The sequence below is a fragment of the Scylla paramamosain genome, chromosome 12 (assembly GCF_035594125.1).
Source record: "Scylla paramamosain isolate STU-SP2022 chromosome 12, ASM3559412v1, whole genome shotgun sequence".
Taxonomy (NCBI): Eukaryota; Metazoa; Arthropoda; class Malacostraca; order Decapoda; family Portunidae; genus Scylla; species Scylla paramamosain.
The window spans coordinates 7,482,501-7,497,500 of NC_087162.1; the positions used below are offsets into that span (position 1 = coordinate 7,482,501).

General features: G+C 49.6%; 1 protein-coding gene across 1 annotated transcript in view; it reads right to left on the reverse strand.

The window, feature by feature from the left end:
* LOC135106090 (uncharacterized) overlaps positions 1–15,000 on the reverse strand; it is a 108,981-nt gene that overhangs the window by 2,896 nt on the left and 91,085 nt on the right. The window contains 9 exon segments of the mRNA XM_064014928.1: positions 1–1,196; positions 1,640–1,779; positions 2,014–2,195; positions 5,442–5,613; positions 7,870–8,007; positions 9,996–10,298; positions 11,020–11,119; positions 11,122–14,383; positions 14,385–14,537. The exon segment at positions 1–1,196 is cut by the window's left edge and continues 2,896 nt beyond it. Of these exon segments, the coding sequence (XP_063870998.1) occupies positions 1,002–1,196; positions 1,640–1,779; positions 2,014–2,195; positions 5,442–5,613; positions 7,870–8,007; positions 9,996–10,298; positions 11,020–11,119; positions 11,122–14,383; positions 14,385–14,537 (4,645 nt within the window). The 3' untranslated portion in view covers positions 1–1,001.

A 15,000-nucleotide genomic window follows, 5' to 3' on the forward strand; every position in this document is an offset into this window, starting at 1 on the left:
AACTGCAAGTGAGAGGAATCACTTTGGGAAATTGCATAAAATGACAGAAGGTTGGGAGTTTGGGAAACGAGTGGATTACAAATGAACAAACTATAAGCAAGTGAGGGAGGAAAATGGTATCGCATAACTAACTGATATAATTTATTACTATGGATAAAAATATATACGAGAGGAAAGATGAAGCGTCAGGTGGTGAGGGGAGGGGATGGCGGGAGGGAAGGTGTGGACCACGCTCTGGACTACAAGGGCCATCTCAGTTTTGGACACTAGAAGGGGAAGGTAATCTATGGAGCAAACTTCCACACATGATTAAAACTATTCTGTAATATTATTTAAAGCACTTAGTCAAAATCACAAGCATTGTGATGGTGGCGGCCGACCTGAGCCAGGTGGCGGCCAGAGAAGTGTTACATGTACTGGTACTGTGGCTGGTACAAAACTGCTCTCAAGGCAATCAAGTGACGAGAGTCCTTATTGATGGGAAGTCCAGAAGTGTTGAGGTGCACTGAGGTGGTGGGTCGGCGGGGCCCTTCCTAGTCGAGACCCCGTGCCCCTTGGTGCCCACCGCAATCGCTGTCGACACCCACGCTTACCCATTGGGGCGGGATAAGGAGGGGCCTGAGGGGCACTCAGCGTCCCGAGAACGTATCAGGACAACCACCATCGTCTGCACTGCGACGAGTCGATGATGTCTTTGAGCCTCTGAGCTTGACGCAACACAGCAAACTTGCAGCACGAGCAGTTAGTGTCCTATCCAGGCCGCAGACAGACAAAAAAAGAGAGCACCCAATGAAAAAGCCTCACACTCTGCTTGATAGCAACATTGCAGGTTGCAAATGTCGTTGAACGTTCTGCACGAGTTGACAATGGGCGTGTAGTGTTGGGCTGTGGCTGCTGCAGGCACAGGGAGTGCTTGATCCCTTGGTGAGGGTGGGAGGACTCCAATGGCTCCCTGGGGGTAGCGATGAGGTGGGGTAGGGATGTTGGCCCATGGTTCCCCACTACCCGAAGCTGTCGAGGCTAGCCATGGAGCCGCGGCGGGTGAGCGTGGGCAGGGACACCAGAGAGGACGTGCCGAACAGCTTGTACCATCCAATCACAATGTTAGACAGGTCAAGGTCATCCAGCATTATCTGTGCCAGTCCCATGAACACTTTCCTGCCTTCCATTCTTCCGTAGTCGCCCCACACCGTTACCTGAGGGGGCACACTGCGTTGTACACACCTGAGCGCGTGCACACACACACACACACACACACACACACACACACACACACACACACACACACACACACACACACACACACACACACACACACACACACTTTAAGAAGAATGTTCCTTAATATCGCTGTCACACACACACACACACACACACACACACACACACACACACACACACACACACAAACATGCACGCTTTAAGAAGCGTACTCCTTATCCTCTGTCACACACACACACACACACACACACACACACACACACACACACACACACACACACACACACACAGACATACGTACACGCTTTAAGAATCGTGCTCCTTACCCTCTGTCACATACACACACACACACTAGCTATCTTCCACCTCCCTCCCAAGCATTGCCTCACAACACCCTTGAGCCGCACGCGGCACAAACCTGCAGGACGCAGCCCTGGTACCGCTCGTGGAAGATGAGTTGTTGCTGGTAGAGCGGGTCCAGCGTGCGACGGGCAGTGGAAGTCTTCGCCTTCGCCACGCATTTCTTTCCCGCCACGAGGTACACCTTCACGTAGGGAGCTGAAAAGAAAAGGAATAAATACAATGAATGAATTGAACCACGAATTCCACAGGACGCGGCTGTTTCGATACTGCCATTAACATGCGAAACCAAACTAAATATGAAGCATCAGCAGATTAACAAGGCCGATCAACACCCACTGAACAGAACTACTGGGTATCAAATCTTTTTCTATAGTGCAAGCTTGCCCCCAAAAGACACTAGGAGAATAGGGTGGCAAGAAGACAACTCACCAGGCAGTACTCTGGCCCCACTCTTACATTGGAGGCCCCGAGCACGAATGACCTCCACTTCTAACTTGTTCTTCCTTTCACACATGGATAACTGGATGTCGCCGAGAGCCGGGGTCGCCAGCACCTGCCGCCCCACCAGCTGACCCTGCCCCAGACCCTCGATGAACTCACTCAGTTGCCCATCGGTGCCCAAACGCATGGAGGGCACTCGGCTGGACGGGACGGGATGCAAGTCAGCGGCAGGAACAAGCACACGTGCATGTTTTTTTTGGGGGAATGAGACACTTAATCCAGAAAAAAAAATATTATCAGTATATATATATATATATGTAATCCAAAACTTTTGTTGTAGATTGATGCAGTTTATATAAAAATGACATTCACAAGGGATACGTGCTAGTAAGGGCTAATATAACTGAGTATCTGTTTAGGCCCTAACACTGTGAAGGAAAGCTTGGAGTGCATGGGGATGTGGGGGACAGGTATTCTATAGGACAAAAAATATCCACACGTATACACAAAAAGTACAACTGAGGGCATTCGGGATCCACTAAAACATAAAATGAACACTTACAATACTATGGGGTTGTTCAAAACATCTAATGGTTAAAAGTGACAGTGGTGGTATTGGTAGTAGTGGTGTCGGTATTAGTGGAGTGGACAGTGGCAAGATTACGTTAAGCTCCTACAAGCACTCGGGGAGCTCATGCGGAGAGTAATGGAAGGCCTTACGGAGGTGTCGAGAGGGTAGGGGTAAGGGCGGGACAACCAGATCAGCATCAGCATCATCATCATCAGCAGTAGCAACATACCAACACGCAACTACAGCACTCACTCGGTGTCTACACTACTACTCGCTACCACTGGTCAAGCTCGCGTCACTAGGGCTCGCTCAAGACTGGGGACACCGTGACAACGCGGTCCTCATGAAAGCACAGTTATGGTAACATGTGAAGGAAAACTGACAAGATGAATAATGATTTGCAGCTTGTTCAGTGAATTGTGAATTATAGTAAAAGTGTCAGGGAGACATTACTGAATCTAATAAAAAATGCAATACCTGAAATCATTGGTGCTTTAAAAGAAATACTGAATTTTTTTCTTATAAAGTATACAAGCTGTTCAAAACAAAACTATGCTTCGTGAGACAATACGGCCAGAGTGTGACAGTGTCCGCTGCGGCACTGACTACTGTGTCGCCCGAGGGAGTATACCGTTGGCTGACTTTGGAGGAAACAATAGTGGTAGCAGTGTGTCCATTCTTTGATTTACAGAAAAAAAATACTGCCGTCAAATGGCTACAAAATTTAACGTAGGTGATGAGTAGGGGAAAGAGATGCCCCCAGACATGATCTGCACCGTCCTGGGTCACCTCAGTCTGGTGTGGGAAGGGTGAGTGTGTTGGGCGCTGTGTGGCTCAAGGTGGTGAGGGGCTTGTATCAGTCTATCAAGTGAAGCAGTTTACGGGGTGGAGGTGGCGAGTGTATGCAAGGTTCGTGTGTTACACAAGGATGAAGACATCTTGTGAGTCAGGGTAGAGGTGGGTAAGGTTGGAGTGGAAGTGGCGTCTATATGTGTTGCGGTCTGAGTCAGGTTGGAGTGCCGTGTAAAGGTGAAGCTAAGGGTTTTAAGTGTAGGCGTCCTTTGAATCGTAAAGGAGGTGGCGTCTGAGTAGAGGGTAGATGTTGTATATGTGAACTGTGAGTTGGATGGGTGTAGCATGTGAGGGCTGGGTGGAGGTGAGTCAGGGAGGGGAGGGGGGGATCGCGTGATCATGTGAGGGGCGGAACTAAGGCCCGCCGTACCAGGTGTCCCGCTCGCCCCCCTCTCCAGCCGATAGCATGAGCAACATTTGGGATGTAATGTAAAAGATTACTTTTCTTTTTTTGCATGGCGTTGGAAAAATGCTCACGGCCTAAGTACTGGTGAGAGGGTTGGATCTGCTGAGCCCTTGGTATACTATTGCTGCTGGCAAGGCAGCAGAAAAGGGTTCAGCAGAGCAAAGAAGAGACGGAGGAGGGGAGAGCAGCAGGAACCTCTCGAGGCTTGGTAGGAGCCTGGCCGGGTCAGATACTTACGAGGAGCCCTCAGAACTGATGCTATTCATGCTACCGTCCGTGGACTCCTTAGATGGTTGCTTAACCAAGCGAGCTTGGGTAGGTGTGGGGACCACCTCCTGAGAGCGCTGCACCCCGCTAGTACTACGCTTTCTACCGCCCTCTGCGGAGGAGGCAAAACGTGATACTGTCAACACTACAGCGCTGGCCCACACTACTAATAAAAAGGCAACTAGAGGGGTGCCAGCCGAGGGCAGAGGTAGGCTCGTGGCCCCTGGCCCGGGCGGGGCGTGGAGGGCAGGAACAGCAGCAAGGCAAATCTAAACAAAACTTTCTAACTAATGTACAAAATTGTCAAAATTTCTTTGGCTCATGTCCAGACAGGAGAAGAATCAGTACTGTCCTGGGCCTAGAATATAAAAAATACATTGGTCATTCCCACAAATCAGATCAAATGTTCAAGAGAAAAACTGGAGTAGAGTACAATCATGCTTTGCTAAGTCTACCTTTCCAGCGTTCCGCAAGTCTGGCTACGCGATGGCTGGCTCGCCCACCCACCATTACCTTCCCCCATCATCTACTACAGTGTACTTCAAGATTCCCAGTATGAATATACTACTCTGCAAGCCAAATTTTCCGAAAGCATTACGTCTATTTCACCCGAGCAAAGATTCGTAAGGCCAGATGTGAAACCTTGTCAAGATTCTAGTAACCAAAACTTAACTACGAGTACTACAGTCCGAAATTTGAAAACGTCGAATCAGCCAAAATCTTTGCTAGAGTTAGAAGCACCGTGCATACTCACTCCACAGCTTAGATCAAGTCACAAGGCTAGCGGAAACAGACAGACAGTCATGGGGGAGTTTAAGACACTGATAAATTCAATATAAGACAAAAGAAGGAAAGGGTTATACGGCTAGGGTAGTTTAGAAAGACGGAGGGAAGGTACGGTGGGAAAAAAAGGATAAAGGGAAGGAGCGGGAGAGTAGGTGAGGCGGTGAGGTCGACCAGCCAGAACTAAAGGCAGCGCTAAGGGCCGTGTGTGTGCGTGTGTGCGCGTGGGCATGTATGTGTGTGTGTGTGTGTGTGTGTGTGTGTGTGTGTGTGTGTGTGTGTGTGTGTGTGTGTGTGTGTGTGTGTGTGTGTGTGTGTGTGTGCGTGCGTGCGCGCGCGTGTGTGTGTGTGAACTCGCGCGCAAGAGTAATGTACGAATGTGTGTAAAAATAGTGGAATGCAAGTGTGTGTGTGTGTGTGTGTGTGTGTGTGTGTGTGTGTGTGTGTGTGTGTGTGTGTGTGTGTGTGTGTGTGTGTGTATGTGTGTGTGTGTGTGTGTGTGTGTGTGTGTGTGTGTGTGTGTGTGTGTGTGTGTGTGTCGGTGTTTTTCTCGCAGCACCACACCTGTCCTCCCCTTCAGCCTCCTCGCTACTCTGACTGGAACTCTGCCTCATCAGGTGGCGCGACCCCGTGGGAAGGATCTCCTCGCTCCGGTGAACTGTTATTTGGCTTCGTTGGTTTTTCCGAAAGCCTAATTTCCGTTTCCGACCTGAAGACAGCACACACGGGAGGTTGTTGAGGAGTGACGGAGGGAGGAACACATGAGGCCACAGTAAAGATGGTGAAAGGTCTGTGTGTATGTGCGTGTGAGAGAGAGAGAGAGAGAGAGAGAGAGAGAGAGAGAGAGAGAGAGAGAGAGAGAGAGAGAGAGAGAGAGAGAGAGAGAGAGAGAGAGAGAGAGAGAGAGAGAGAGAGAGAGAGAGAGAGAGAGAGAGAGAATCACGTAGAGAAAAAAACAAAGACAACCAGGCAGATATCACAGATATATAAGATAAAGACTAACGAGTACAGACAGACGGAAGACGAAAAAAAAAAAAAAAAAACGAGAGGACAAGACTAACAAGTACAAAGAGCGAGAAAGAGACTGAAACAAACGAAGACAGCAAAAAAGAAAGAAAAAACAGAAATGGAGAGAAGGAAGGAAGGAAAAGAAGAAAAGGGGAGAGAAAAAAGTAAAAGAAAAAAAGGAAAGATTATTCAGTTTTACATGTCGAATTTAGGGAGGAACATCAGTGTGAGCTGTGGATAGGTGAAGTGTCTGAGTGAACCAGGGAGGGAACCACAACCCGCAATAACTCCTCCCCTGGAAATGTATTGGGCGGGACGGGGCACAGGGGATTAGTTGAGAGAGAGAGAGAGAGAGAGAGAGAGAGAGAGAGAGAGAGAGAGAGAGAGAGAGAGAGAGAGAGAGAGAGAGAGAGAGAGAGAGAGAGAGTATGGAAAGAAATTGGAGGGAAGAGATAAGTCTGAAAACTCACAAGCTGAAATTTTCAGACCACAGGCTTCCCAATGTTTCTGAAGCGGGTAGTGAACTTGACATGCTCGGGAACACAACTTACCACAGAACATCTCTGACACACACACACACACACAGACACACACACACGCACACACACACACACACACACACACCACACAGAGATCACGCGAAGAACATGTCACTACTTGCGTCAGTTGGTGAATCATGGCTACACCATCATGATGTTTGAAGACACTACCAACACCTGCTTTAGTGCGTATAAATAACACTATCCGGCAAACTGCCTATGTAATGTCCTGCTGCAACGGAGTCAGAATGGAACTGAAAGCGAGGGTTATGTCGGAAGCAAGCGATCACAAAGATCATATCCTAGGCGGAGAAGCGCTATCACGGCACAAGAAAGAATTGGGTGTAGAGGCGAAACTTCACACACCCATCCAGGCAGTGTGAAGAATGACTTATTTATGCTAAGTCTGCATCACAGAAGAGTGTTTGAAGTGACTCAGCGGAGTCTTAGTGTGGATTAGACGATTCAGCCCAAACAGCGGCGTGGTGGGTCATGTGACGCCATCGGCCGACAGCTTATGATGCCAGGGCACAACGACTAAATTTTTGTCCACGCTGAACCTGTTCACAACAGGCAAAATTGAGGGCTCTTATTTCCTCTTGTTTTTTTTTTTGTTTTTTTTTAATTCCGAAAGATCATGAAAACCGACGAACTATCGCAGGAGGGTGTTTGCAGAGTGTGGGAGGTGCCACACGCCGCGTGCTGTGGGTGGCAGTCCTCGCTCCAGAGCTGCTTGGAACCTGTCCTGCTAACTGATTAGTCAACGCAGATACTTCCCGTCGAGAACACACTTAATGTTACATGGAGTCACGCACATTCATTGCTATTCCTTATGAAATATAGATTGATAATGATGATTACGAATGTTATTTTATGTACACAAAAGAAATTCACATTAGTTATTGTACAAAGAATTAAATGAATCCAAACCTGCATTATCTGATTATCTAGTTATATTATTCATATTACTGTGTTAATGAAAACACTCTATTGATATGACTTGAACAAACAAAGGAGTATTTCTATATCACTCAACCTAAGGCAAGTAATCAAGAGGAATGTTTACAATCACATCTAATCTTGCAGGTGTGAAAACATAATACATAATAGCTCACGTTCACGCTAGGGGCTCACATACATCACACTTTGTCTCTGCCCACTCTCTGGCACACTGTCACTCCACATCCATTTTTCATCACATTTAAATCAAAATATTATTTTTCACCGCATTAGTCTCATGTTTCCTCACCCACGCAAATAACTGTACCCGTATAAACTCTGATTCTCATATTTTCACTCAGTGACACCTCATGGCACTCTTAGTCCTCTGTCCTAACATCCACTCTGGCATTCCCTGTCACTCGGCGCTAATCTACGCCCTTCCCAAGACCCCTAGGAGAGGAACACACCAGTCCTACCAGTGTCAGAGAGCTTGGAAGTAGAGGAGGACTTCTTGGACAGCCCTCCACTTGGGCCCTGTTTTCCATTGGTCACACGTCGTCGCTCCTTACCGTCCACAGTGAGCATCCCAGTAGCAGAGTCGCTCAGGCTTCCTTCTGCAGGGGAGGAGATGTGGGTTAGGATCCGTCGCGTTGTGCTTTTACCACTGGGGATTAAGATGCACGCCCAGTTCGTTATTGTCATAATGATGAACAATAAAGACGCTAATATTCACATTTGATGGCTTGCTATTTTGCTCCAAGGGAGTACCTACATGGATAAGGCTACGGGTATTTGCTCCATAAATGTTAATACAATTGATGAAAGGTTCTGCTCCATACTCTAAATGCTCTAGCTTTGATACGATGTATCAGCAGCTGATATTACTATTACAATGATTAAAAAGCTTCCACCTGTAATACATTTTGAATCACTGGAAGTGCGAATCTCAAGACACATTAACCAATTTCATTTATATGTAAACATAATTTGTATCCAAGCATACGAGCAATTATTCAGAGTAACATACGGAATTTATATCTTTAAAATATCTTTGATTATATTGAGATAACTCAGCCGCCTTCATAGAGCCGTTGGCTGAATAGGCCGAAGACGACAGCCACTTTCTCTCCAGTTGTCGTCTGCCTAGTCAGACTAAATAGGGAAAAAAAAAAAAAAACACTACGTTTTATCTATCAGAGTGAAGGAGTTTTCCAAACTCCCTCTCTCTTCCTCTATCTCCATCAACAGCTACAGGTTGAACCCTATGATATACGACCTGAGATTAACCAATATTTAGCCGTGAGTTGGTCCTGGTGCCTAGAGTCGAGAATCGTGCCGCCGAGGAGCTTTCCAGGGAGTGGGATGGTTGGGGGCCTGGGCGACCATCAGGGAAGGAAGGGAGATGACCATTCTCTCGTCAGACATGAGAGGTGGAGGGGAAGGGATGACCTTTGTACAAGGGACTCGAGGCTCGTGGAGTCAAGCTACGCCTGAGCCCATCACTAAAGTTTGTTGGGGCTGAATAGATTGCGGGAACAAAAAGGAAGGCCATAAACAGTACGGCACAATTCTCGAGGAGAAAAGAAATATATGTAAAAAACGTGCTGAATATAAGAGAGGCACGAAGATGCACCAAAGAACATAGAGTCAGTGAATGGAAAGAAATAACAAGGTCTGAAGTGCGCACAAACTCACACACTTCTTCCTGGTGTACATATTGCAATTAGTGAGCAAGTAAATATTGTTTAATCCGATGCAGTCGCAGGGATTGGGTGCGAGTGGGGCCACCAACCTTCATAAGCCAACGAAGCCAACGATAGCGATTGTTATGAAACTGCTACTACTTAAGGGTTGTGCTTTAATGGGAGTGGTGGAGGTGGTAGTGGTGATGGTGGTGGTAGTGATGGTGGTGGTGGCGGCGATGGTGGTGGTGGTGGTGGTGGTGGTGGTGGTGGTGGTGGTGGTGGTGGTAGTAGTAGTAGTAGTAGTAGTAGTAGTAGTAGTAGTAGTAGTAGTAGTAGTAGTAATAATGGAAGTGGCGGCAGCTCTTGTTATTAGCTATTGCTATCATCATTATCATTGGAAGAGTGACATCATTGGTGTGTAGTGTTCATGCCAGTGGTTGGTGGTGATGTTACTGTGGTGGTTGGTGGTGGTGTTAGTGTGGTGGCTGATGGTGGTGCAACTCGAAGTGTGGTGGCTGATGATGGTAGTCAGTGTCAGATGAGGAATTCTCTATTATTGATGTATCACTGCAGCATGGATTACTGTAGTAGGTGTTGTTGTCGTTGTTGCAAAGATGGAGTTGTGACAAGATGATAGTGATCTAGAATGACAGGAGTGACAAGAAGAAAGCTATGACAGAATGTAATGCAGTGAACGTTACAACGTAAGTGGTGAGCATGGTGGTGATAATAGTATTCGTGCTAATCGTAGCAACAGCAGGAGCAGCAGCAGTAGCAACAGCAGCGGCGGTGGAAGAGGTGGTGGTGGTGATGGTGGTAGTGATCAGGTCAACGCAACAAACAGGTGAAGGTGGTGGTGGCGGAGCAGTGGTGGTGGTGGTGGCGGTGGTGGGATGGAGCAATGTGCCCTCGCTTACCCATCCTCTCCGAGGTAGGCCCTGTAGTGGAGCCCCCAGCGACTGCCTCCTGAGGGCTGGTGGAACCCTCAGCGCTGTACTCTCCCTCAGGGCACTCCACCTCCTCCTCCTCCTCCACCTCCTCTACCTCCTCCTCTCCCTTCTCATCCTCCAACGCCTCCTCCGCCTCCTCCTCCACCACCTCGCCCTCCTCACAGCCCTGCTTCGCGATGGCACCACCTTCTGGCTTCCCTTCCACCTCCTCCGCAGCGCCTGGGTCTTGACTCTCTCCGGCTTCCTTTTTTTCTCCCTGTGCTTCCTCCTCTGGACGGCATGCGAGGGAGGGGCAGGACGAGGGAAGGAGGAGTCGAGAGGGAACCAGGAAGGGGGTGAGGCGGGATGAAGGATCGGGAGAAGGAAGGAGTGGGAGTCAGGGAGAGCAGAGAGCGCACGAGTGAGATGATGAGAGCGAGAGTCGACCTCCTGGACTATTCGGCACACAAGGCATACTAACACCAACTATCCCATGCATGACTCCACTATTCCAGTCCAGATAACATGGTAAAATAAATGTATATAAAAAATCATAACCATAGTCGTTATAGCAGAGCAGTTGAGGTAATTTTATCAGAAAAAAAAGTAAAAAAAAAAAAGTTATATGCATTCGTTGCACGGGGGAACAAAACAGAGGCAGACTACGAGATTATAGGGCAGAGTCTTTAAGTGTTATTTGAGGGGGATGAGGGGGAAAGGCAGGGGCTGAGATGAAAGAAAATGAGAGTAAGTCGTCAGGCAGAGACAGTCGGTAGCACGGGGAGGTATGGGAGGGGTGGGGAGAGAAGGAGAGACTGACATTCATGGAACAGGCAGAACATCGAAGGCGGACAGAGGCATGACAGAGGCTGAGTGTAGCCCTCTCCCACCCATCCTGTTGTGAGGAATGGGGAGAGTGGGAGGACAGAAAACACGTGGGGGTTTAATGAGGGCTGGTTGGGGGTTGTGGGGGAGGGCAGCGGAGTCGGGCATGCCAGGCGGGTCAACATACCAGCTTTTTCCGTCTCTGGGACCTCGCTGGTGGAGCGGCTCCTGCCCAGCTGGCCGCGCTTGCTGGCCCCGCCGATGCTCACCCCCGTTGGCCCGAAGGGGTGGTGGTCCGGTGGCTAAACTCACTAGCAGGATTAGAAGAAGGGTCTACATCAGCATCTGCGCGAGGCTCCGTACTAGGGGGACTATTGGCGTCAAATTCAAAGTACTCAGGGTGCTCATTAATACTAACTGAGGAACTGTGGCGAACTCGGGGGGTCAGGGGTCTGTCTGTGTCCGGGATCTCGCCTTCCAAAGGGTCTGTGTCGAGGGGATGGTGGTGGGGTGGGGGATCGGCTACATTATAGGACGGGTCTGCAGCACGGGTCTCGTGGGCGGCGTAGGGATGGGTGTGAGGGGCATTAGTGAGGTGTGCATGAGCGAGGTCGTGAGGGTGCGAGGTATGGTGCGGGTGAGAAGCAGCGTCGCGTCGGTGGTCAGGTGGTCGCCTCGGGTCATGGTAGGGAAAGGTGGGATCGTAACTGGGGTGGTGCATGTCTCTGAACCTGCGATCCTCCCCTTCGTACGATTCCCCACCATGGTCATCGTACAGCCTCCTGTCTCTGAGGTCCCTCCGGCTACCATAGTGTTTTCTGTCCTCCGCCTGCCCTTTATACCCTCGCTCCGGTCCCTCACTACCATCCCGATATGGATCGCGTCCCTGGTCCCTAAACCTATCCTGGTCCAAAGAAACACAACTTCGAAATCGGTCTTTTTCAAGGGTTGCAGCGTGGTAATCCCTGTCTCCCATCTCCAAGCTCTCTCTATACTTATCCTCGGTTACAGAACTCCATCTTTTGTATCTGTCCTTTTCTATAGCGCCATACTCTTTATATCTTTCTCGTTCCATAGCACCAGCATCCCTGTATCTCACATCTTCCTGTTCCCTGTATCGCTCCTTATCTAAAGGCATTTCTCTATATCTTTCTTGATCGAGACTCCCCTGTCTGTACCGCTCATCCCTTGGAATATCGTCTCTGCTCCTCTCTCTCTCAGGACGTCTTGGTCTGGCTCCAGTAGAGCTTTCTGGATAAGGTGGTTCATGGTAGCTGGTCTCTTCTCGAGGGCCTTGGTACCTGTCATCACCTCTTGGGTCTTGGTCCCTGTACCTCCTTTCCCCTCTGTCTCTTATGTCCTCGGGGTATCTCCCCTCATCAGGACCTTGGTATCTGCTATCCATTCTACTGTCTGATTCACGATATCTGCCTTCATCCTTTCTGTCGTCTCGATACCTTTCCTCCTCCCTCATGTCCTGGAATCTTCCTTCAACCCTTGGATCATGATCTCTGTAGCCGGGTTCCACTCCTACCTCCACTTCCCGGAAACCACCTTCTTCTCTAGGTAGAGGCTCCTGGAATCTGATTTCTTCCCTTGGGGGATACTCCTGGTACCTGGGGTCATCCCTCGAACCATGTTCCCGATATCGTACTTCTTCCCGGGAGTCAAGCTCTCTGAACCTGCCCTCATCCCTGGGATGTTCGATATACCTAGCCTCGGCCTTTCGACCATGTTTTCTGTGTCTAAGGTCCTCCCTGGAGGCATGTTCTCGGTACCTGGCTTCGTCTCGGGGATCGTGTTCTCGAAATCTGGTTTCGTCCCGTGGATCGTGTTCTCGGTACCTGGCTTCATCTCTGGGATCGTGTTCACGAAATCTAGCCTCACCTCTGTGGCTGGGTTTTGCATGTCTTGTTTCATCATGAGAGCTGTGTTCTCTGTATCTGATGTCTTCCCGAGGGCTGTGGTCCCGACCTCTGACCTCTTCCTTCGAGCTGTGGTCATGATACCGCATCTCATCTCGAGGATCGTGTTCACGAAACCTTACCTCTTCCCTCGATCCATGTCTACGGTAACTTGACTCATCTCTCAGATCATGCTCGAGGTACCTGCCCTCGTCTCTAGGGCTTTGCTCCAAGTATCTGGCTTCGTCTCTCTCATCATGTTCCAAATACCTGGCACCCTCTGGGAGAACTTGAGGATCCAAAGGGCGCCTGTCCTCCCCCAAGCTGCCATGGTGGAGCCGTGTGTCTTCGTGGTCCCTGGCTCTGGCTTGGTCTTGTGGGAGGGATGTGTAGTGGTACCGTCGGCCTTCCACTGATGGGCCATCATAAGAATCATCAGGTCGACTGTCTCGGTCACTCTCAGACTGAACCAAGGCATGCCTACGTTGCTCAATAGGAATAAACACGTCATCTGAACTGCATGACTCATACTTATCTTGTGGCATACTCCCATCAAGGACTCGTGATAGAGCTGGACTAGAATGTACCCCTCTCACTGCCTCAAGGGGCTGCCTTCTTTCACCTGAGGAGCCTTCTCCTAAGCTGTGCTCGCGAGAAATACCATACATCCGTTCCTGTTCTCCTCTGGACGGTTTCCAGCTTATCTGCTCCCGTAGGTCTCTACTAGGGCCTTTCAACAAGGCGCTCTCGGTGTTCGCTCTCATCATGACTCTGCGTGAAGGTCCAGTGGAGGCTCGTCGAGCTCTTGGAAGCGTTTGGCTGCAACCTTCCTGCATTGCCAATAATGAGTGGTGGGGAAGATCCGCTGATCCTGCTGGGTGCCGCTCATCCCCGGAGGTGAACTCCAACTCGGAGCTCCGCTGGTCCACTTGCTCCAGACTAAAGGAGCGATCAAGAGAGCGGTCTGGAAGGAACACTTCTGTTTCTGCTCCACTATAGTCTGAATCATACCCGTAATAGGTTCCTGCACTATGGCTGTCTGTAAGGCGGACGGAACTGCGCCGCCGGTACAGACCCCTGGCAGCATCAGGAGGCTGCTGCTGCTGTTGCTGCTTTTGCTGTTGCTGCTCTTGAGACACCTGCGTGTACCCATCAGGGACTGCCCGAGACTTCCGCACATAAGGGTCCTGCGCATGTTCCCTTACCACTAAGTCAGACTCATAAGGCACTGATTTATCAAGAGATAGTGAGCTTCTGGAGAAAGGGGGAGGCTCCTGCAACCGTTCTCGTAACACCTCATCTTCATACGTAACGGTTTTTCTAGCGGGTGGCCGAAGTGAAAAATCGTCGCGAGTTAGGGACTTCGAGCGAGCGCGATTAGAAAATTCCCACGCCTCGGGAAAGTAATCAGCATCCTGGCGAAGTTCCCACCGCCGGTCATTCTCGCCGAGGCTCTGGCTTTTCTGTAGGCGGTGGCGGGGACGTGGCGGAGGAGCCACACTGGCCTCCGTGTTGCAACGCACGAGGGGGCGGGGCTGTGGGTGCTGGCGGGGGCGAGTGGCCAGGTGTGGTGCGCTGCGGGAGACACCTGCGCTCACACCCATGGAAAGAGAACGGCGGAGGTGAGGGGGTCGGGGCTGAATGGGGCTAGGGGGGCGGAGGCTCACGTCCAGAAGGCTGCACGACGGCTCCCGCCCGGGGGGAGAAATGTCTCGCGTCACGTCGGTCAGCAGGGAGGGGCGGGTCTAGGGTGGCGTCATAGCCATGAGTGTGGCTCTTCAAGCTACTCAGGTGCCGCCTACTGCTCATGGGGAAGGAATGGGTTAGGTAAGAGAAGAAAAAGAGAGAAAGGAACAACGAATTAGTTGACCTGGTGGGAAGAGGTGGGCTTAAAAAAGTAAGAATGTTGAAAACAGAATAATTTATGCAGAAGTAGAGGTTGGAGATAAACAATTAAATGAAACAAATATCATGGAAAATATAAGACAAAACATTCCAGCAGTGTTTCAGGATGACAGAAAGCAAGGTAAGACATCCTACCACTGACACGTGTGACACGACGTATCTTAGCACTTTGTCCCCTCTTTCCTGCCTCAGCCTTCCCTCGAGAACTATCTTGGTTACCAATATTCAATATCACTAAAACCAACACCCCTCTAGCTGCCCCACTAAACCTTTGACTCTTTTAACCCAAATGGAAAACCAGCAAGGCAAACACGTATATTTAATTTCAAAGGAGGGTAGTGACCCTTATCTAATAAATG